Raw genomic sequence first — 23997 nt, forward strand, 5'->3', positions numbered from 1 at the left:
GCCAGCTCGCAAAGGGCCTTGAAACACTATGCTGAAGAAACCTGGACTCAATCCTGTGGACAATGGAAAGTTTCTGAGGGTTTTATACAAATGGCAACACGGTAATAGCTAACATTTATAAAGCACTTACCATTGGCCAGGCCTCATAATAAGAGCCTGCATGAATTATCTCACTCAATCCTGACAAAGACCCAATGAAATAGTATTATTTTATTCCCACTTTTCAGATGAGGTAATTATCATTTGGAGGGGTTCAGTAATGCGCTCAAGATCATAGACTGGCCTGGGACAGAAGCTTGGCTCTATGTGACTCCAGAGCCCATGCTTTTAACTAGGACCAAGAGAATTAACCCCACGTCCCTGAGGCACCTATATCAGATTACAATGAGTCACTTTCTCTGCCTCTAGAATGGCACTAGTTGCACAGTGAGCTATGATATGATTGCACCACTGCACTCCAGCCTAGGTGACAGTGAGAACCTGTCCCTAAAAAGAAAAATTAAAAATGTTTTTGAGTTAACAGCCATATTGAGGTACTGTGCCAAGTACTCTATCTACATCACATAATTTAATCTTTATGATAATCCTGTGAGTTAAAAGTTTGCTCACAAGAGGAAGACTGACATTGCTTTTCTGCTTTTCAGCAACTGTGTATTGCTGTATCTGGGGCTCCAGAGCGTGGGCTCTAGAGTCACATAGAGCCAAGCTTCTGTCCCTGGCCAGTCTGTGACCTTGAGCACATTACTGAACCCCTCCAAATGACAGTTACCTCATCTGAAAAGTGGAAATAAAATAATACTGTTTCATTCTTGGGAGAAATGAAAAAATGGCCAGACCTTGAAATCCCCTTCTGTGTGGTGTGGTTCAGACAAGGGCTGCACTACCCTATGTCGTCTCGCGATCTACACTCTAGGTGCCTGTGGGAGCAGGAGCTGGGGCACGGGTTCACCACAAGAGTAGTTAGAAACAATTCTGCTCTCTGACAAGAAAATAACAGGAGGCAGACTGAGGTCTAGCCCAGGGCCTGGCACATGGTAGGGGCTCAATAAATAGTTTGTGGAAGGGAGGGAAGGACCATGCGGTTGAAGAAGAGATTAAGAAGTGTTTCAGAGATTAAACGACTAGCCTTGGGGACAGAGGAGATGAGATAAGGTGTACGGTAGAAAATTCAGCATTCCCTCCTGACGTTCGGTCTCATTCTCTGAAATTCCTTCTCCATCACGCACTTCAGGCTGCGATAACGAGGTGGAGTGTAGAGTCGGACGAACGACCGCAAGCCCGGGGGGTGGTGGAGGTTACCTGGCCGCGGCGGGGAGGTGGGCAGGCGACAGGGAAGGCGGGGCAGCAGGGCGGGGCCCGGGGCGGGAGGTGTGGCCGGCGGGCGCGGGCCTGTGATTGGGACTCCGCGAGAAGGCCTGGGATTGGAGGGCCCAGGCAGAGCCCGCGAGGAGGTGACGCGGCTGCGGAGGTGACGCGGGAGGTCGCGCGCCCCTTCCGGCGCGGGGAGGGCGCTGAAGATCGGGGCCGTTCGGCCGCAGGCCGCCTCCAGCACCGCGGGATGTAGCGCGGGGGACCGCGGCCCCCAGCAGAGCCCGCCCGCCCGGCTGTAAGTCTCCCAGGGGCTGCGCGGTGGGCAGGGACTGGGCGGGAGCGCGGGGACCCCGGGGGCCCCGGCCCAGGCCTGCGGAGGAGACAGCCGTTGGGGGAACCCGCTCCGACGTGCCAAGGGGCCCGGGCCCCAGCCATGGAGCCGCCCGGCCTCCCGGCGTCCAGCCAGTCGAGGTTGTAAACATTTCCGGCCCCTCCCACTGCGCGCCGCCTCTGAGGCGGCTTAGGTGCAGTGGGCGCTCGTCCCGGGCTGTCCCCCGACTCCCGGCAGTCCTGTGAGTGCTGCGCCTTTAGCCCCACGGGGTGGAGATGCATGGGTTCCCCAGATCCGGACCAGAGAGCCAGAGTTAAGCCTGGCCCCGAGGCCGCCGCGCGTGGGGAGGGAGGGCTGCGGGCCTGGGTCGCGAACCGCCTCTCAGCGGGGAACAGCCTCATTGGGTTGCCAGGAAGCCCTAAGGTTCCTCCACCAACAATCTTTGGCAGGTCAAGTCCTGACAGTGCCCTCACTTTGATGGGGTGGGAAGGGAGGTTGGTGATCGCTCTGCAGGGTTAAGGTAATCCTGAAGGCTGAAATGCGGGGCATAATCGAAGCTACTTTGGGGGAAAATGAAATTTCATTACCTTAGGTATCTAGGATTGATGTATACTATCTTCTGTTTGAGAATTTTGGTCTTCAAGCCTTCGATTTTTAAGAAAATAGATGTGTTTTTTTCCCCTCAGTTTCTGGTGCTCTGTGGGAGAATGGGAAACTGACAAGGCCAATTTCAGTTTACACCGTTTCAGATGTCAAAGGAGCACTAGGAGGCCATGGTACTTTACTAGATTGACCATAGTACTTCCCTCAAGTGATTTAGAAGACGGGCTAGAAAATGCAGCGGAGAATACATAGGCTGCCATCTACAAATCAAATGAAGATTGTAATGGCTGGTTCTTTTCTGAAATGAAGTAATAGTGGGGTCGGTTCACTGCTTTTCTCTTTTCCTAGTAGTTGGGTAGGCTATGATGGTGCAACTTCGGTTCCTGAGGTTGTATAGTATCTGTATACTGCCAGGAATTTAGGGTGGTGCTAAACAGATTGCAATGTCAGGGTACCGGCTTACAGCCACTAAATGTATTTACTCCAGGAGTAACTTTTATGTACCCATATTGTGATTTGCACTTGGGAAATCAGTCATAAAAACTGATGTTACCTGTGAAGGCCCATGTTACGGTAGACCTCCACAAAACTATACCTAATTGTAGAGTAGAATCTGAAAGCTTTCTATTCTCAGTGGTCAAGACTTTGCCTGCAAGTAGGAGAGAATCTCAGAAAAGTAACAGGGAGCAACATTAATCCACTGATCCCCATTGCTGATTTATAAAGTACACCACCTTAAGTAGGCTTTTAGGCTATTTTCAGTTTCTTCAGTCTGGCCTCATTTTACCTTTCCAGGACTCTATGGAAAAATGAATTGTTTACTGCCCTGGGGACTGTGTTCTTTCATGGCATGTTCACACCATATACCCTCCTGGAATGCCCTGTTTCCATCTCTACCTATCAATCTCCTGTCATAAAATCTCCCACAAAACTTTTTCTGATCACTTCAACTAAAGTTGCGCTTTTCTTTTGAATTCCTCCTGCACATAATGGCACTAAGCCTTTTAGTAATGATATTAGGAAAGTTATTTCCCCCATTTAGAGGCCAACAACCATTTCAGCCCTCTGACTCCTCTTTGCCTTGTCTCTGTGGCCACAACACCGTGCGTATTGTAAGTAATCAATCGGTATTCTCAGATTAATGAAGGTTAGAAATTGCCGTTCTTTCTAGGCCAGTATATTTGTTCTCTATTCCCATAGGAAATTTCCTTTGACTTCTAATACAAAGCCAAACTGAAACCCTTTAACACTCCTGCTACGTTGTCCTGTCCCATCTACTTATTATCACACAGGTAAGATAAGCAGTCGTCTCTATATCTAGACGCTTTGTGAATTATGGTGAGGTTTTCTTCTTGGACCAGTACTCATCAACGTTGTTATGTCCATTCGTCCCTAATGTCACCTCCTGGACTTTGTTCCTCTCACCATGCTCAAAGTTGATTCCCTTTTTCCTGCTCAGAAATGTTGGGGGCATAGGCCTGGCACAGTGGCTCATGCCTCTAATCCCAGCACTTTGGGAGGCTGAGGCGAGTGGATCACCTGAGGTCAGGAGTTCGAGACCAACCTGGTCAACATGGCAAAACCCTGTCTCTACTAAAAATACAAAAATTATCCGGATGTGGTGGCAGGTGCCTGTAATCTCAGCTACTTGGGAGGCTGAGGCATGAGAATCGCTTGAATCTGGGAGGCGGAGGTTGCAGTGAGCAGATCATGCCACTGCCCTCCAGCCTGGGGGATAGAGCGAGGCTCTTCCCTCCAAAAATAAAAGTAGGGGCTGGCATTGGCTGGGCATGGTGGCTCACACCTGTAATCCCAGCACTTTGGGAGGCTGATGCAGGAGAATTGCTTGAGTCCAGGAGTACCAGGCTGCAGTAAGCTATGATTGTGCCACACACTCCAGCCTGGGTCTGGAACTGGCTGAACTTGGGAGCAAGACCCTGACTCCAAAAAGAAAAAATGGGCTGGCATTAAAATCCTTCATGTGCCTGTATACTGTTCACTTTTTTTTTTGTCATGACGTTAGCAAAGTTTGCCTGTCTGTCAGGGCTCAAAAACACCTCTTTAGCCAGGCACAGTGCCTCATACCTGTAATCCCAGCACTTTGGGATGCCAAGGCTGGGCAACATAGTGAGACCTCGTCTCTACAAAAAATAAACAAAATTAGCTGGGCATGATGGCACATGGCCTGTAGTCCCATTTACTAAGACTTGGGAAGCTAAGGTGGGAGGATCGCTTGAGTCTGGCACGTTGAGGCTACAGTGAGCTGAGATCACATCACTGCACTCCAGCCTGAATGACAGAGCAAGACTCTTTCTTTAAAAAAAAAAAAAAAAGACTTCTTCTGTTGGGGAAGAGTTACAGAGGAAGTCAGATTGTTTTTCCACTTCAGAGTCTGGGATGCTTGGCATCAAGTAGGAGAGCTGAGGCCCTATTTACTGTAGTTTGGTGATTTCAAACATGTGCCTTTGCTTTGACTCATATTTCTCCAACAAAGCTGTGAAAGTATTCTCCCTAACAGACAGTAGATAGGGGGAAAGATGGCTGTGTTATTTATCTACACTGCTAGACTGGTCTTGCTTTAGAACAAGAATCAAGCTAGGCATAGATAGAGGCTACCCATAGACCCTCTCAAGGCCCGGGAACTAAACTCTTAGAAACTTTGTGTCTTTGCCTCCAGGAAAGCTGTGCTGTAGCCTGGAAAACTTGGGAATTGGTTCACAGTATAAATGTCTCCAAAAACTATAAGTGAAATCTCTCTCCAGCTAACTGGCTAGTGATTAAAAATCAATCTTTTCCACAAGTTTGGCACAGGCTTATCTTATTTATAGGAGTACAAACACCTCCCTGCTCCACAGCTTTACTCTCTAATATCCTAGGTTTACCCAGTTGGAAAGCTTAGTGGTAAAGGTTTATTAGCTTGAGTTGAAGAAATCCCATCAAAAATGGACTCGGTCAAGTTTGGCTCAAATATAATTTGCAATATTGGGTGTGGCAAGCTTGAGGGGAAAGGCATTTCCTCTAAAATACATAAGGACATAGAAAGCTGGCAGAAGGTTGGCTCTCCTAGGATTGTTCTAACACCTTAGGGGTTTGTTCTGATTTTACACCATAGACTAAAACACACTTGTAATTCTCCATTGTTTGTGAGTGATCCACCCCATGGAAGTGGTATTTTCAGATCCTAGTATTATTTGCTTTTCTTTCTTGCCAGACGTCCGATCCCTATCTCTCCCTTTCCTGTCTCTGTGTTACTACAGTTTAGAAGACCAAACTGGACAATGGACTTTGCTCACTATGATGACATGATCTCCATTGGCCTCCATTGTATGTACTTTAATGCATGATGATATATTTTGTATGATGAGTTGTAGCTGATGGCTGGTTTGTGAGTTAACTGGGGTCTCAGGTTTTGGTGACTCTGGGTCTAGAAGATGTAGAGAGGTGTTATAGGAGCTAGTGATAGAGGAGCTAGAGGGAATCAGAAGAACTAATAGTAAATGATTTGGACTGAAAAGGGAAAAGACTTTGATGATAGCCAGAAGACTTGAGGGCATAAAAACTTTTCAGATCAAATGATGAAATTAGTAAGAATGCCAATCTGGATTCTGCATATGATCTTTGGACCCTAATTGCCCAACTTAAATTTTCTCTATATTATTCTCATTGCCTCTAGTAAAATAGTTACATAGCACTCAAAGTTACTAAATTTAGTGTGTGACCATTCTAGTTGAGGGGTTCTCTCCCTCCACTGCCTTCCTGGAGCAACCAAATTGTATCAGTTATTTTTGTGCATATCACAAACTACCTGTGTTATCTGGCTCTTTGAAAACAATGCTGTAACTTGTTCAACTTGTATTTTGCACAGTGTCTTAGAATGCCTTAGGGTGCTAGTCCTAAATACACTTGCTAAATATTCAATGAACGTGTTGACTTACTCTGGGGAAAGGGATAAGAGAAGCCACCACAAGCACAAGAAAATGCGCATAAGCCCTTATCTAAGTGGCTAGAAGCTAAGTCATATGCTGGCAAGCTGGAATCTGCCCCATTCATTCATTCATTTTGAAATGGGTTCTAACCAAAATAAAGTATATTTATTATTTTATGATCTATGTATTGCATCTCAGAACCAGAATTTTGTTTTGTTTTGTTTTGTTTCTGCCCTGGTAGCCTGATCTAAATTACTGCCAACAGTATCCCAAGCTAAGTGTGCCCCTCTTTTCAGATTTATCTAAGATGCCCAAAACTATTTATGTTTTTTGCTTGCGATATAAAGTTGTTTTTTTTTTGTTTGTTTTTTTGGTTTTTTTTGCTTGCGATATAAAGTATTTTTTAGTAAAGCTGCTGATTAAGTAGTACTTCACTTTGAGGAAATATGTTTTGAGGTCAGCCTATTGAGAAAGATTTCCTTGTGTCCCTCTCACGCGGGTTGCCCATCCTCGAGGTTTTCATAGGCTTCCAGCTTCCTGTTCTACTTAGCTCAGTTGTTCACTATGACTGTGTGCTGGCATCTCGTCAGAGTCTTCACATTTAAAGGAAGAGGAACTGTCTATGTGTTGACACCATATAAAGGTCTGCTGTATAGCAAGTTATTGTTTTTGTCTTTCTTGGACTAGATTGCCGGTTGCTTTCAACTGTGCTTGTGGGTTGAGCATAGCATGACTCATGACCGTTTAGAAGCTTGAGGATTGCCCTTACCTGATGTGTTAGTAAGTGTTCTCCAGAAAGCACCAATAGGATACATACATATGGATAGAGATGGGATTTATTCGGGAAATTGGCTCATGAGATTATGGAGGCTAAGTCCCACAGTATGCCATCTGCAAGCTAGACAATGAGGGAAGTCCATAACTGGTTCAGTTTAAGGCTGAAGGCCTGAGAACCCAAGGGGCTATTGGTGCACGTTCCAGAATCCCAAGGCAGGAGAACCTGGAGTTTCTGATGTCCAAGGGCAGGAAAAGAAGGGTGTCCCAGCTCCAGGAGGGAAGGAGGGGGAGAGACAGAGAGAGTTAGGGAGTCAGAGAAAGAGATTTATAATCCCTGAGAAGCAATTGTGATTACTTTTAGATGAAAAAGAACTAACACAAGATATCAAAGATATTTGTGTATAGTGAATAGGCATGGATGATATAGTGTCTCCCTCAGGAGCAAAGTTATGTTTACTGCCCAATATAAAAGACTGGGGCTCCCTAAGCTTAAATTTCCTCTCCCGGAATGCAACCCACTACATGGGCAGGTGTTACCTGGCCCTCCCTGCATTGCAATGTGGTTATTTGGGTTTGGGTGGGGCTTGGGTAACCAATGCAAGAAAATGCTAATATTCTGGCTACTGCTATTGCTATAACTAATAAAGTCCTTTGTATGGGGTAGGGGTGGGGAAAGAACTAATAATTTATAGCATAGTGGAAATCTTTGGAAACTTTCTCCCTCTTTCCCTCTTTTTTTATTTGCATTTCCCTGAGGCCTGATTAAAGACTACTGTGAAAATCCAACCCAGGAAAACCTAAAGTGTCTGAGATTTTTCCTAGGAAATGGAATTCTGGGTTTTTCTGATTTTGTGTGTGCCTGTCTCTAGTTTCTGAAATACTCATTTGAGTGGGGGTTAGATTATGGGTTGTGGTGGTTGAAACAAGTTATTGTGGAGCTGGTTATTAGGTATGTGTGTGGCAAAGGGTAAATTGGGGCTGCCTCCTTGTCTTCACCTTCCTGCTTCCAGGTAAGTTCTTGCTTGCTTGCAGGACAGATTGTGATGAAAGCTTGTTATCCCAGCTTGTTATCCCAGGGTTGAACTCAGGCTATAATCCTATAATAGAATTAGTAGACTTCGCAGAGAAATAAACCACTAGGCATCTGTCCCACAACCAAGTTCCTTTTGTATGTATGACACATTTATCAGAGCATTTGCTCAGTTGGCATTTAATTCATTTCTAAGCCTGGATGATCTTGTAGTAATTGCAGCCAGATGTTGGCTTTATATTTTTGTTCCTCAGTCTCAGAGCTAGGCCTTTCTTGGGCAGAGTGAGCTTTGGGAGTGGTAGGTGAGATTCTTCTCACTAAATGGTTCCATACCTGTGGAAGGGAGTTGAGGGTGGGTAGCTGTTTTTCTATGGTGACAGTTTGGTGCAGTAACCATAGATAATTTGAAAGCATGCAACTAGGTGTTACATTTTCAGCCTTACCTGTAAGATTAGTGAGGTTCTGGGTAAAAGTTGACATTAAAGAGGGAGGACAGGAGTAGATTTCATTTAAGCAATTAACTGGCCTTTAGAATTGGAGACAGGATATGGGTTGATTAGCTTCTTATTCAGTATTAGAGTATAGAAATGAAACTGTAAGAGGAATAAATTGTCAATCCTTCATGTTTGTGTTTGCTTTTAGTGTCTACCATCAGAGGGAGATCTCTGCCCCCCGGGGCTGAGAGACCCCAACCTTTCTCCAAGCTGAAGCTGCAGGGTATTGAGGTACCAGCCAGATGTCTTCCCACAAAGGATCTGTGGTGGCACAGGGGAATGGGGCTCCTGCCAGTAACAGGGAAGCTGACACGGTGGAACTGGCTGAACTGGGACCCCTGCTAGAAGAGAAGGGCAAACGGGTAATCGCCAACCCACCCAAAGTAAGTCATCTTCCCAGGAGTCATCCCCTTGTTCAGTTTCTCTCCTTAGAACTCTGTCAGTTTTTCTTTTTTAAGATCTCACTGTCCAAAAGGAGGAACATTGCATCCTGGAAATGTCTCTATCCAAGTCCCTATGATACTATTATAAACATCTTGTTGTCTGCTTTCCCCATTGTAAGCTTTTGGGAATTCACTCATCTTTGTAACACCAGTGCTTAGCAGAAGGCCTGCAGTCCAATAAATAATCAGTAAATATCTGAATGAATGAAGGAAGCAGTCAGTTAGGATTAGGTTTGACTTCATATAACACACAAAAATCCTTACAGTTTTGACAGGACAGAAGTCTCTCAAGCAAAAGAATTTCAGATGTAACCAATCCAGGGCTGATATGGAGGATCCACCACCATATCCAGGGCTGTTATGGAGGATCCAACACAGTCAGGCACCTGTGTTGCTCCCCCATCACTCTTAATATGTGCCCGTCATACCCACATTCTACCCACCATGAAAGGGAAACGAGGAGAAGAAAGGCCCTCTCTTTTCCTTTTATTTTTATTGAGATAAGATCTTGCCATGTTGCCTAGGCTGATCTTAAACTCCTAGGCTCAAATGATCCTCCTGCCTCAGCCTCCCAAAGTGTTGGAATTACAGGTGTGAGCCACAGTGCCCGGCCAACTCTTTCCCTTTTAAAGGGACTATCAGGGCCGGGCACGGTGGCTCACACCTGTAATCCCAACACTTTGAGAGGCCGAGGCAGGTGGATCACCTGAGATCAGGAGTTCGAGACCAGCCTGGCCAACATAGTGAAGCCCCCTCTCTACTAAAAACACAAGAATTAGCTGGGTGTGGTGGCAGTCGCCTGTAATCCCAGCTACTCAGGAGGCTGAGGCAGGAGAATCGCTTGAACCTGGGAGGCAGAGGTTGCAGTGAGCCGAGATCGTGTCATTGTACTCCAGCCTGGGCAACAAGTGAAACCCCCTCTCAGGAAAACAAAAATAAATAAAGGGACTGGCAGGAAGTACCTCATAAGACTTCAGCCAGAACTTACTTACATAACTATATTCAGCTGCAGTGGAGATTAGAAAGTGCAGCCTGAGTAAAATTGCAGTAACATTGCCACCCTGAACAAAACCGTGGGCTTTGTTACTTAGGAAGAGAGAGAATGGACATTGGGGTAGGCTGGCTGGAAGCTGTAGCACAAAATCTAAGATGGACCATGTGTTTACTAGTGACCATCAACAAGAGGAGAGAAATAGCCCAGAAAAGGTGCGCTTTTTTTTTTTTTTTTTTTTTGAGACGGAGTCTCACTGTTGCCCTGGCTGGAGTGCAGTGGCGCGATCTCGGCTCACTGCAGGCTCCACCCCCTGGGGTTCACGCCATTCTCCTGCCTCAGCCTCCCGAGTAGCTGGGACTACAGATGCCCGCCACCTCACCCGGCTAATTTTTTGTATTTTTAGTAGAGACAGGGTTTCACCGTGTTAGCCAGGATGATCTCGATCTCCTGACCTCGTGATCCGCCCGCCTCAGCCTCCCAAAGTGCTGGGATTACAGGCGTGAGCCACCGCGCCTGGCCCTCTGGGTGTGCTTTTTTAGGCCCTGGAGTCAGTACTGCTGTTTGCCATGGAACCAGTTCTGAGGCCCTGGTACTCCTGGGAGCTGCTGTAGATACAAAGTTTCAATCATGACAGCATCCCTAGAGTCAGTGAACAGGGAACTCTGAACACAATTATTGTTATAGAACTCTCTGAGACTCTGTGTCTTTTTCATTGTTTTGAAAATGTAGGCTGGGCATGGTGGCTTAGCCTGTAATCCCAGCACTTTGGGAGGCCGAGGCAGGAGGATCACGTGAGGTCAGGAGTTCGAGACCAGCCTGGCCAACATGGTGAAACCCCATCTCTACTAAAAATACAAAAATTAGTCAGGCATGGTGGTGGGCGCCTGTAATCCCAGCTACTTGGAGGCTGAGGCATGAGAATTGCTTGAACCTGGGAGGCGGATGTTGCAGTGAACAGAGATCGCACCACTGTACTCCAGCCTGGGCGACAGAGGGATATTCCATCTCAAAAAAAAAAAAAAAAGAAAGAAAAGAAAGAAGATGTAATGGCCTAGAAAAGAGAACTCTTTGGGAAACTGAGGAAAGTTAAGAACCCCTATCCTAAAGAAAAGGATGTCATTCAGTACCTAGAGCTGGTGTATTCCCCCAATGCTAGTCTCTGTGACAGTCCTTCTTTTATGCACTGCATAGAATGTTCACTCCAGCATTTACGAAGTATTAGTAAATTTCTAACTAGTGTTGTAAACTCAGTATGTATGCTTTTGGAGAAGAGACCACAAGACCCTCTGTAGGAAAGAGGCTGGGCAGAAGGTGTTAGGTTTGGGTTTTTCTGGGTCTCTCTGCTCTGGAATAGTACAATTTATGAGATGACTCCCTGGATTGTTGTGGGTTTTTTCCCCCATAGGCTGAAGAAGAGCAAACATGCCCAGTGCCCCAGGAAGAAGAGGAGGAGGTGCGGGTACTGACACTTCCCCTGCAAGCCCACCATGCCATGGAGAAGATGGAGGAGTTTGTGTACAAGGTATGGCCTATGAGCTTCTGTCCTGGAAGGGGAAGGGCAGCAGGCCTGTCTGGGATGTCCCCAGCCAACAAGCTTGCACTGGGTTGAAGAGCTTTTACTCCTGGGGAGGAGTGGATTTGTTTTTTGGTTAAGATGAGGTAAATCAGTGTGAAGACTGGCTAAATTTTTACTGCCTACTCTGTGAGGCATTGTTCAAAATATATTCTTAAAACGGGTTCTTTTCTATGCAAGGGGCACCTTTGGAAGTCATCAAAATATTTCAATATGACAGTAATATGAATGTCTTTGTTAACACATTAAACATACATGAATGATGAGCACTAATGTATTTTATTAAAATTTGTAATTTCTAAGTAATGATGAATAGAAACAGTATTTTGAGATACCTGCAGAACTAATGTGTGAAAGTATCTGATTTCTATTGGTGACAAAGCCACAAGTTCTACTAATACTGTGGTTTGTTGCCTATGCTTATAATTGAGGAAAATGCTCAATTTACTTAGAGGTAAATGGAAATACAATTTTTTCCATCTATTCCCTGGATCCTGTCCATAGTGCATGGATCCTAGATTAAGAACCCCTACTCTAAAAAGATGTGGTAAGAACTTAGAATCTAATTGGGGGAGGGATGAGACGTGAATTAGAATCTCCTGGAGAGGGGCAAAGGAGGGATCTGTATGTTTTTTAAAACAATGTTTATAATTTTTTTGTTTTTATTCAGTATATCAATTTTGAAATTTCAAGTAGCCTAAAGGAGGTTGTACCTTTTTTTTTTTTTTTTTTTTGAGACAGAGTTTTGCTCTTGTCTCCCAGGTGCAATGGCACGATCTCAGCTCACTGCAACCTCCGCCTCCCAGGTTCAAGCAATTCTCCTGCCTCAGCCTCCCGAGTAGCTGGGATTACAGGCATGTGCCACCACGCCTGGCTTATTTTTGTATTTTTAGTAGATACGGGGTTTCTCCATGTTGGTCAGGCTGGTCTCAAACTCCCGACCTCAGATGATCTGCCCGCCTCAGCCTCCCAAAGTGCTGGGACTACAGGCGTGAACCACTGTGCCCAGCCTGGTTGGACCGTATTTTCTTAAAAGGCTGAGAAACACTTACCTAAAACTTCTCCAGATAAACGAACATGAAACAAAGACAGAGATTTTTTGTTTGTTTTTGTTTTTTGTTTTTTGTTTTTTTTTTGAATACAGAGTCTTGCTCGGTCGCCCAGGCTGGAGTGCAGTGGTGCAATCTCGGCTCACTGCAACCCTCACCTGCCAGGTTCAAACCATTCTCCTGCCTCAGCCTCCCGAGTAGCTGGGATTACAGGTGCCCGCCACCATGCCTGGCCAATTTTTTGTATTTTCAGTAGAGACAGGGTTTCACCATGTTAGTCAGGCAGGTCTTGAACTCCTGACCTCAGGTGATCCACCCGCCTCAGCCTCCCAAAGTGCTAGGATTACAGGCATGAGCCGCCACACCCAGCCAGGATTTTTTTTTTTTTTTTTTTAATGGTCAAAATATGAGTCAGGACTCTGCTAGCCCCATTCATGCTATGTCTTGGATATCTCCCAGTCCAGGCTGGTTCTCCACTATTACCTAGGACCATTCAGAGCCTGACTGACATCTTCCTAGACTGGTTCTCCATCACTGCTTGTCCTTGGGGAAGGTACTATCTAGTGCCCTACCCAGAGAAAGTGTATATGTTCTAGGTCTGGGAGGGACGTTGGAGGGTCATCCCATATGATGTGCTCCCTGACTGGCTAAAGGACAACGACTATCTGCTACATGGTCATAGACCACCCATGCCCTCCTTTCGGGCTTGCTTCAAGAGCATCTTCCGCATCCATACAGAAACTGGCAACATCTGGACCCATCTGCTTGGTGAGTGATTTGGATGGGAAAGGTGGAATTTGTTGTCTCCCTAACTGCGAAGGGATTATAGAGCCCAACAAAGTTGCTCAGATTGATTGACAGCTGGGATTCTACCTTTAAACTACTAATGACTTTAAGCTAATGACCTTGGTTGACCCTTGATCACTGATCTTTAAGACTGAGAGTAAAAGGCCTAGAAACCAAAGAAATTGGGACTAGATATTCTTTTGTGATCCCTGGCAGAACTGTTCTAGGTGGAGACAATTCCTTGTACTTTGTAATTTCCGACTATAAAAGTAAAATGCCGACATTTCAAAAAATGGTCTTTTTGCCTGGGTTTCTGTGACCGGTGCCACTTTCTTTGAAACACTGGACTGTAATTACACAGCTAAACCTCATAGCTTTCTGATTTTTTTTTTATTTCAATAGCTCTTGGGGTACAAAAGGGTAGGGGGGGGTTGGTTACATGGATGAATTATATACTGGTGAATTCTGAGATTTTAATGCACCCATCACCTTAGTAGTGTACATTGTACCCAATATGTAGTTTTTCTATTCCACACCCCTATCTCACTCTCCCGCTTCTGAGTCTCCATAGTCCATTATATCACTCTATATGCCTTTGCATACGCACAGCTTAGCTCCCACTTATAAGTGAGAACATATACAGTATTTGATTTTTCATTCCTAAGTTACTTCACTTAGAATAGTGGCCTTCAGCTTCATCCAGGTTGCTGCAAAAGACATTATTGCATTCCTTTTTATGGCTGAGTAGTATTCCATGGTGTACATACACCACATTTTCTTTATTCACTCATTGGTCAATGGACACTTAGATGGTTCCATATCTTTAGAGTTGTGAATTGTGCTACAATAAACATACATGTGCATGTGTCTTTTTCATATGACTGCTTTTCCTTTGGGTAGATACCTGGTAGTGGGATTGGTGGATCAAATAGCTCTACTTTTAGTTCTTTAAGGAATCTCTATACCCTTTTCCATAGAGGTTATACTAATTTATAATTTACATTCCCACAAGCAGTGTATAAGCATTCCCCTTTCACCACATCCATGCCAACATCTGTTGTTTTTTGACTTTTTAATAATGGCCTTTCTTGCAGGAGTAAGGTGGTATTTCATTGTGCTTTTAATTTGTATTTCCCTGATGATTAGTGATGTTGCCTGTAGCTCTCTGATTCAAAAACATCAACCGTCAAAGTGTACACATTCCCTTTTTTCTTACAGGTTTTTTTAATTTTACCCTCCTGCAGGTTTCGTGCTGTTTCTCTTTTTGGGAATCTTGACCATGCTCAGACCAAATATGTACTTCATGGCCCCTCTACAGGAGAAGGTGGTTTTTGGGATGTTCTTTTTGGGTGCAGTGCTCTGCCTCAGCTTCTCCTGGCTCTTTCACACCGTCTATTGTCATTCAGAGAAAGTCTCTCGGACTTTTTCCAAGTGAGTTGAAAGAACACCATAGGAAAATACTGTGCACTGTTGTCACATCTTGAGATCCCAGTGCTTACTGGGTGTTAGGAGCTCGTATCACTCCTAAAGGTTTCTTGATATGCCAGAGGAAAAGCTCTCTGTTCTGTGGGGATAGTGGAGTGATGAAGCTTTTCTCTTAAACACTTCATGAACAGACTTACTGCATCCTCCTCAACAGATGGAGAGACCAGTTGTGGAATATATTTTCTACCTGAAAAGTACTCTCTTTTGTGAGGCTTAGAGTGCCAGTGCACTGGCTGCTTTCCAAGACCTTGTACCCATTCCTAGCATAACTTACTATTAGCCCAAGCCAAAGTAGGGTGTGGTAAATAGTCTATGCTTCATTCTGCTGGTGCTCCTACCCAGCAGTCAAGTAAAGCTTATCTTTGCTGCCCATGCATTGCTGGAAGCTCCAGATGTCCATCATCGTGTGCTTTCTCTCTTCCCCAGCTGTGAGACTGAGGTTCTATTTATTTGCTTGTTTTTGTTGTTATTGTTGGTTTTGGTGGCGACAGTGGTGTATTATTTTGTTTTTCCTAACAACACCAGTAAGAAGGGCACATTTTCCTCATTTAAAAAGTCAACTAAGATAGAAAAAGCTAGAGTATCCCTTAATACTACTCCCAATTTAAGAATTTTGTTTTTAGAACTCATTCTATCAGAATAGGAGAATTTTCAAAGCCTTTCCTGAGTGTGATGCTGGGAACCAGCTGGATTGTGATGGAATTTCTAAATTCAAGTGTCTACTATGGGAGATACAGCTGTTCACTAGTAAGGGAAAGGGATAGAGTTCTTTGAATGGGGATTCTTAAGAGATTTTTCCATCATAAAATAGAAGTGACCTTGTGGAATTTTAATCCAGAATACAGGATAGATTGTATGGGAATCTACAATACAGGATAGATTGAGGGGATGGTTAAATTTGGGAGCAGGTGGAGAACAGAAAGAGCTAGTTAAATGAGCCATACAAATTCATTTCCCCCACTGATTTGTTTCACTTTTGTGGTTCTTTTTAGACTGGACTATTCAGGGATTGCTCTTCTAATTATGGGGAGCTTTGTCCCCTGGCTCTATTATTCCTTCTACTGCTCCCCACAGCCACGGCTCATCTACCTCTCCATCGTCTGTGTCCTGGGCATTTCTGCCATCATTGTGGCGCAGTGGGACCGGTTTGCCACTCCTAAGCACCGGCAGACAAGAGCAGGTAGGTCGGAAGATGTACATACACCTCAGAGGTATTTAGACCTTAGGCCTGATAGGCTCAAACCTATTTGAGCCTTAAGGTTTGCAGCTTGAGAACCCCACCCAAACCCTGATTTGTGTTTCAGAACTTTCAAAACAACATCAATTTCAAAGCTCAGTTCTCAACCCCAAGTGTCATACTATTTCAGTAGAATGCTAATAGGACAGATCATTACCCAGCTGGTCAATTAACTGCAAGCACAGATGTAGCTACTCTTATACTTGGTTTGTGACAGTTTAAAAATGTAGCAAGCACAGTAATTTTAGTGACCCAAGTCCCAAGCTCAGACCAAGAGATTAAAATTGAAACACTCAGAGGCATTTTACTAAGGGAATGGAATACCTGGTTTGGTGAATGAAAATACCTTGAGCATAAACAGGTAACAAAGTAATAGCTACAAGCATAAACATCTTTGTGTTGTCTCATCTCATCTGGACTCTTATTTTAAGCTTTTATTACTTGCAGCAACACCACCACTCGTCTTTAGTCCCTTTACAATTAATATCTGCTATGTTTTAACCTTCAGTTAAAATAATTAAATATTGTCCGGGAGCAGTGGCTCACGCCTGTAATCCCAGCACTTTGGGGGGCCGAGGCAGGTGGATCACTTGAAGTCAGGAGTTTGAGACCAGCCTGGCCGACATGGTAAAACCCTGTTTTTATTTAAAATATAAAAATTAGTCGACGTTGTGGCAAGTGCCTGTAATTCCAGCTACTTGAGAGGCTGAGGCGGGACAATCACTTGAACCCAGTGGGGGGCAGAGGTTGTAGTGAGCCAAGATCACGCCACTGCACTCCAGCCTGGGCAACAAAGCAAGACTCTTATCTCAAAGAAAGAAAAGAAAAAAATAATAATAATTAAATATTTATCAAGCACCAGCCACGTGCCATGCACTGTGCTTAAACAAAGGTATTTACAAAGATGGAGAGGTGGTCCCTGCCCTTCAGTTATGTGTAGTGTAATGATGTTGAGACACGTACCCATTCTTCCCTTGCTCTTGCCTTACTTCTGTGTCCCAGCAGCTACAGGATAACTGCTAATCTGGGTATATCTGTCTACTCAGGAGTTCAGAGTTCTGGTTATGTAAGACTTATATGATCTTAACAGGAAGCCTATCCTATGCTTCTCTGACTTGGGAGGCAACTGAAGCCTTGACATCTAAGTTCTCTACCCAAGTTAGCCATCAGAGAGTCTTGACATACCATTTTTTGCCTATATTCCTTAATAGATAATGAAGAATATGAGATCTTTGTTCTTGGTGCTTAAAAGGTAGTAAGCACTTACACAGCTTCTTCCCATTCAGGACATAGAAGAAATATCTGCTGAGTGTTATCCATCTTGTAGCTAAGTTTCCTAAACATGTACTATTCATCCAAAAATAGCTAATTATCATAAACATTGAAATTCCAGAGTAAGACAGCAGTGCCTTCCGTGCGGTGGCTGTTTCCTTGTTTGACAGTCTTATGTCTGTTCTGTTCAGGCGTGTTCCTGGGACTTGGCTTGAGTGGCGTCGTGCCCACCATGCACTTTACTATCGCTGAGGGCTTTGTCAAGGCCACCACAGTGGGCCAGATGGGCTGGTTCTTCCTCATGGCTGTGATGTACATCACTGGAGCTGGCCTTTATGCTGCTCGAATTCCTGAGCGCTTCTTTCCTGGAAAATTTGACATATGGGTAAGAAATGAATCTTCCAGCAGGGCCTATGATGGTGAGTGAACAGCCCAAAGTTACAGGTCTGAGGAAAAGGTGGTAAGAGACTGGGATCATATAGTGTTTGGAGGTATATATGTGCATTGAAGGAAAATCATCATTATTAACATTTTGGTGTATCTCTGACAAGGACTGTGTTTTTAAAGCTTTCTAAATATACCACTTTAATGATATTAACGAATTTGTTTAATTAAGGAGAAACTAGAAGAAGCAAATGCTTTCTCCTACTTGTTTCTTATTCCTGCTTGCATTATCCTAAAGGCTCTTTTCTTTTTATTCCTACAGTTCCAGTCTCATCAGATTTTCCATGTCCTGGTGGTGGCAGCAGCCTTTGTCCACTTCTATGGGGTCTCCAACCTTCAGGAATTCCGTTACGGCCTAGAAGGCGGCTGTACTGATGACACCCTTCTCTGAGCCTTCCCGCCTGCGGGGTGGAGGAGGAACTTCCCAAGTGCTTTTAAAAATAACTTCTTTGCTGAAGTGAGAGGAAGAGTCTGAGTTGTCTGTTTCTAGAAGAAACCTCTTAGAGAATTCAGTACCAACCAAGCTTCAGCCCACTTTCACACCCACTGGGCAATAAACTTTCCATTTTCATTCTCCTAGCTGGGGATGGGGCATGATCAAACTTAGCCATCCCCTCCTCAGCAGTTACCCTCCTCAGCAAGGCATCTACCGGCCCCTCACAGAGACAGTACTTTGAAACTCGTGGAGATTTTACCCTCTCCTGCAACCATTTTGGGAAAATTATGGACTGGGACTCTTCAGAAATTCTGTCTTTTCTTCTGGAAGAAAATGTCCCTCCCTTACCTCCATCCTTAACTTTGTATCCTGGCTTATAACAGGCCATCCATTTTTGTAGCACACTTTTCAAAAACAATTGTATACCCTGGTCCCATCTTTCTAGGGCCTGGATCTGCTTATAGAGCAGGAAGAATAAAGCCACCAACTTTTACCTAGCCCGGCTAATCATGGAAGTGTGTCCAGGCTTCAAGTAACTTGAGTTTTAATTTTTTTTTTTTTTCTTGGCAGAGTAATGTAAAATTTAAATGGGGAAAGATATTTAATATTTAATACTAAGCTTTAAAAAGAAACCTGCTATCATTGCTATGTATCTTGATGCAAAGACTATGATGTTAATAAAAGAAAGTACAGAAGACACTTGGCATTCAAAGATTTCACATGTGTGGTCTTGATTATTTGCACACAACTCCAAAAGATTAAGTAAGACCTGTGATAATTTCACATTCTCTTGAGGCACAAATTTGAATCATAGGCATTGACAGGCTGGCACATGCAGGCCAATAAATGGACCTAATTGAATTCCTAGCATCCGTTCCCCAATACAGCTTTACTTTTTTATGTAATTGTTGCATGGATTATCTTTTTACATTTTTTAATTTTTTTTTTCATAGAGCCATTTGAAAAGAACAGACCATCTTGTTAGAGAAATCAGTATGCTATAGTAGTGTTCAATAATTAGGAGATTCTCAGGGCTGGGTGCAGTGGCTCACACCTGTAATCCCAACGCTTTGGGAGTCCGAGGCAGGTGGATTGCTTGAGGCCAGGAGTTCGAGACCCGCCTGGCCAACGTGGTGAAACCCCATCTCTACTAAAAATACGAAAATTAGCCTCGTGTGGTGGTGGGCGCCTGTAATCCCAGCTACTCGGGAGGCTAAGGCACGAGAATCACTTGAACCCGGGAGGCGGAGGTTGCAGTGAGCTGAGATCACACCACTGCACTCTGGCCTGGGCAACAGAGCAAGACTGTCTCAAAAAATAATAGACTGGACGTGGTGGCTCACGCCTTTAATCCAAGCACTTTGGCAGGCTGAGGTGGGTGGATCATGAGGTCAGGAGTTCAAGACCAGCCTGGCCAAGATGGTGAAACCCCATCTCTACTAAAAATACAAAGATTAGCCAGGCATGGTGGCGGGCGCATATAGTCCCAGCTACTTGTTGCTTGAACCCGGGAGGCGGACGTTGCAGTGAGCCAAGATCATGCTGCTGCATTCCAGCCTGGGCGACAGAGAGATACTTCATCTCAAAAAAAAAAAAAAAAAAGTAATAATAATTAGAAGATTATCAAAAGTGTTGGAATACATCCCAAAGTTTAGGGATATATCCCATGTTGCCTAAGGTTGTCTCATCCAGGGGTCATTCCATGCTTTTCGGTGCTATTGTGAATTGTACTCAACCTGACATGAGTTCTGTTCATTATATAGAGCAAGATATCAGTAATCACTTCTCAGCTAATGCAGGCAGTTTAAGAGCAGTCTTTTTGAGTTAAAGTTGGGTTCACGTCAAGGGTCAAGTTTCTACAATGGAAGAACAAATTATCCTTTTAAAAAAATAATCCACCTACACCAACAGGAAAAGTTTCTCTGCCTCAAGTAACCAAGGAAATGTAAATTAAAACCAAAATGATAATCTGTCTCACTCCAACCAGACTGAAACCAAATTAGAAACCTAATATTGAGTGTTGGTGCAGATGTGGAGCAGACCAGGTGCTGCTGGTGGAAGTATACATTGGCAGGACACACACAGAGTATATACATGTTAACAACATTCAAACATTTCGTGAAACGACACTATACAATATGAAATGCATCTGATATCTACCCTAGGTTACTTCACTTAAAAACAGTGCTGGCTGACCCACTAAATTGTTCTCATGACTCAGTAATGGGTCACTACTCACACTTTGAAACACACTGCTCTTGAAAAACCTGGCTTATACCAAAAGGTTCATTGCAGCTGTTTGTAGTAGCAAAATATTGCAAACAAGCCAAATGTCCAAAACTGTTGAATGGAAAAATATATCTTGGTGTTTTCATATAATGAAACACTACTGGTGAAAATGAATTACAGTGACAAGCAACAACATGGTTAAGCCGCAGAAATAAGATCGGCAGGAAGAGAGGGAAGCAACAGAATACATTTGCATAATTGCATGTATGTAAAATTAAGAAACTTGCTAAATTAATCATAGGTTTAAGGATACAAACATGGTAAAAACTTTAAAGAGGGAATGTTAATTTAGAATAATATTTACCTCTGAAGGACTAAGAATCTTTAAAGTTTATGTTATTTTAAGTTAGGTGGTGAGCACCTGCGTGATCCTTGTACCTAGGATCATGTGATACTTACTGCCTTTATGCAATGAGTGTTTTATATGTTTAATCCAAAACCATTTTAAGTCTTAAAAAATGCTTAAGGAACTGTTGGCAGAAGTCACAAACTGATGACCTGTACATCAAAAACATCCGTAGACATCTTTGGCCTTGCACAGTGAGAGCAATCAACTGCGACTCAAAAGCAGCTATGTATGTCCTTTAGAGAAGGCTGGTGCTCTCCAGTTCATCATGGTCCCTAACTAGAGTGACGGTCTCAGTGCAGTCATCTGCTGGCCCCTGCAGGCATCTCAGTTTGCAGCCGCTAGTATAAGAAATGGAAGAAAACCTAGGGATCATATCTGATCCAACCCCATTTTCTAGATAAGGAAATGAGATCCACAGCTGTTGAGAAGGCCTAGTGTGTGGGGGAGGATTGCTTGAGTCCAGGAGTTGGAGGCTGCAGTGAGCTATGATCACACCACTGCACTCCAGTCTGGGTGACAGAGCAAGAGCCTATCTCTTAAAAAAATAAAATAAAATAAATTAAAAACAACCTAATGTGTGTTTCTTCATTTCTCCATACTAGACAAGATCAGGGAAAGAGGATCTAAGAGATAACATTTATTGGGCACCTATTTGGTACTTTTAGTATGTCATTTTATATCGTTGACTCTGTGGAATACATAGTAAGTGTAGTTAGAAAATAAGTTAGTCTTTCCCCTAGTTCTTCATTCACTAATAGGAAAGGGATGGAATCGGATTCTCAGCTTTCATTCTTGGCCTTTTTTTTTTTTTTTTTTTTTTTTTTTTTAATTGAGACAGAGTCTCGCTCTGTTGCCCAGGCTGCAGTGCCATGGCGCAATCTTGGCTCACTGCAACCTCTGCCTGCAACCTCCGCCTCTGGGGTTCAAGCGATTCTCCTGCCTCAGCCTCCCAAGTAGCTGGGATTACAGGCACATGCCACCGTGCCCAGCTAATTTTTGTATTTTTAGTAGAGATGGGGTGTCACCATGTTGGCCAGGGCTGGTCTTGAACTCCTGACCTCAAGTGATCTGCCCGCCTCGGCCTTTCTTTAATCACAGTTCATCAGTGTTTGTCATTTACTTATTCCATAGTGCCTAGCACCTAACAGATTTGAGGGCCACACCGGATTTCAGCTGCTATGAATCTGCTTATTGCCTCATCTAGAAAATGGATGAAGTTACATCAGGTGTGATCTCTAGGTTTCCTTCCAGTTCAATACTAGTGGCTGCAAATTCAGATCCCTCTAGGAAACTAATAATTTTTCCTAAGGCGATGGACAGGATTGGAGCCAGTATCTGAATCCAGGTCATTCTCATTTAAAGCTCATGTTCTAAAGACTCAGATCACTTAAAAATTCCTTTTGCTCCTGTTTTCAATATCTTCCCTTGCTTTTGTCAGAACTGCTAACTAGCAGCAAGTAACTATTACCTTCTTTCTCTAATTGCATACTTCTGGTTCATTCACTTACTTTCTAAATACTTGAGGACCTGTTATGTGCTAGGCATTACAGAACAAATGACAAAAACACTGATGAGCTTAGATTAAAGAAAGGTGAAGAATAAAAGCTGAGAATCTGATTTTACCCCTTTTCCTATCAGTAAATCAAAAAATAGGGGAGAGCCTAACTTATCTCTATAAGCCATCCATTTTCTTTTTAAAAAATATTTTCTTATTTTTTTTTAATTTGGGGTGTGTGTGTGTGTCTGTGTGTGTGTTCTATAAGCCATCTGATATGGTTTGGCTGTGTCCTCACCCAAATTTCATCTTGAATTGTAGTTCCCATAGTCCCCATGTATCCTGGGTTGGATCCAGCTGGAGGTAATTTAATTATGGGGGTGGTTACACTCATGCTGTTCTCATGTGAGTGAATTCTCATGAGAGCTGATGGTTTTATAAGGGGTTTCCCCCGTTTTACTTGGCACTTCTTGCTATGTGAAGAAGGATGTGTTTGCTTCCCCTTCCCCCATGACTGTAAGTTTCCCTAGGCCTCCCCAGGCATGCTGAAATGTGAGCCAATTAAACCTCTTTCCTGGCTGGGCATGGTGGCTTATGCCTATAATCCCAGCACTTTGGGAGGCTGAGGCAGGCAGATCACTTGAGGTCAGGAGTTCAGTACCAGCCTGGCCAACATGCTGAAACCCTGTCTCTACTAAAAATATAAAAATCAGCAAGGCTGGCGGGGGCAGTGGCTCGTGCCTGTAATCCCAGCACTTTGGGAGGCCAAGGCGGGTGGATCACTTGAGGTCAGGAGTTTCAAGACCAGCCTAGCCAATATGGTGAAACCCTATCTCTACTAAAAATACAAAAAAATTAGCTGGGTGTGGTGGCAGACACCTGTAATCCCAGCTACTCAGGAGGGTAAGTCACAAGAATCACTTGAACCTGGGAGGCAGAGGTTGCAGTGAGCCAAGATTACACCACTGCACTCCAACCTGGGTGACAGAGTGAGACTCCGTCTCAAACAAACAAACAAACAAACAAAAACCAGCCAGGCATGGTGGCTCACGCCTGTAATCCCAGCTACTTGGGAGGATGAGGCAGGAGAATTGCTTGAACCTGGGAGGTGGATGTTGCAGCAAGCTGAGATTGAACCACTGCACTCCAGCCTGGTCAACAGAGTAAGATTCCATCTCAAAAACAAACAAACAAACAAACAAAACAAAAAACACCTTTTTCCTTTATAAATTATCCAGTCTGGGATATATCTTTGTTAGCAGTGAGAGAACAGACTAATAAAACACCCATTTTCAATTTTTAAAAAATATAACTTTGGGAACACTAGTAAACTTGGATTATTGCAAATGAATAGGACCCAAAGAAATTCTCAGATGTCCTGTGTGTTAGTCTAGTTCTCAGCAAAGCACTTGCTAAGATGAAATTATATGTGCAAAGATTTTATTAGCGGAAATACTTATATGTAAAGAAAAATAGATTTTAAGACAAAAACAAGAAGAGACAAAGAAGATCATTATATAATGATAAACGGGACAATTCAGCAAGAGGATATAACGCTTGTAAACATATATGCATCTAACACTGAAGCACCCAGGTATATAAAGCAAATATTATTAGAGCTAAAGACAGAGATAGGCCCCAACACAATAACACCTGAAGACTTCAACACTCCG

At 43.7% G+C, this 23997-nt stretch overlaps 1 protein-coding gene across 3 annotated transcripts; it reads left to right on the forward strand.

Annotated features, from left to right (window-relative positions):
- The first annotated feature begins 1393 nt into the window (after positions 1-1393).
- Positions 1394-18903, forward strand: ADIPOR1 (adiponectin receptor 1). Of its 3 annotated transcripts, XM_054522891.2 has the most exons (9): positions 3451-3537; positions 5503-5569; positions 8621-8855; positions 11315-11431; positions 13128-13299; positions 14562-14748; positions 15795-15982; positions 17503-17696; positions 18018-18903. In XM_054522891.2, the coding sequence occupies exons 3-9, from the start codon at positions 8715-8717 to the stop codon at positions 18144-18146; spliced, it is 1128 nt and encodes a 375-aa protein (XP_054378866.1). In that variant the 5' UTR covers positions 3451-3537; positions 5503-5569; positions 8621-8714; the 3' UTR covers positions 18147-18903. The 3 variants fall into 3 exon arrangements, with proteins under 3 accessions (XP_024100980.2, XP_002809632.3, XP_054378866.1); XM_024245212.3 differs by lacking the exons at positions 3451-3537; positions 5503-5569 and adding an exon at positions 1394-1606; XM_002809586.6 differs by lacking the exons at positions 3451-3537; positions 5503-5569 and adding an exon at positions 1683-1883.
- Positions 18904-23997: the final 5094 nt, after the last annotated feature.

Source organism: Pongo abelii, chromosome 1, assembly GCF_028885655.2.
Source record: "Pongo abelii isolate AG06213 chromosome 1, NHGRI_mPonAbe1-v2.0_pri, whole genome shotgun sequence".
Classification (NCBI taxonomy): domain Eukaryota; kingdom Metazoa; phylum Chordata; class Mammalia; order Primates; family Hominidae; genus Pongo; species Pongo abelii.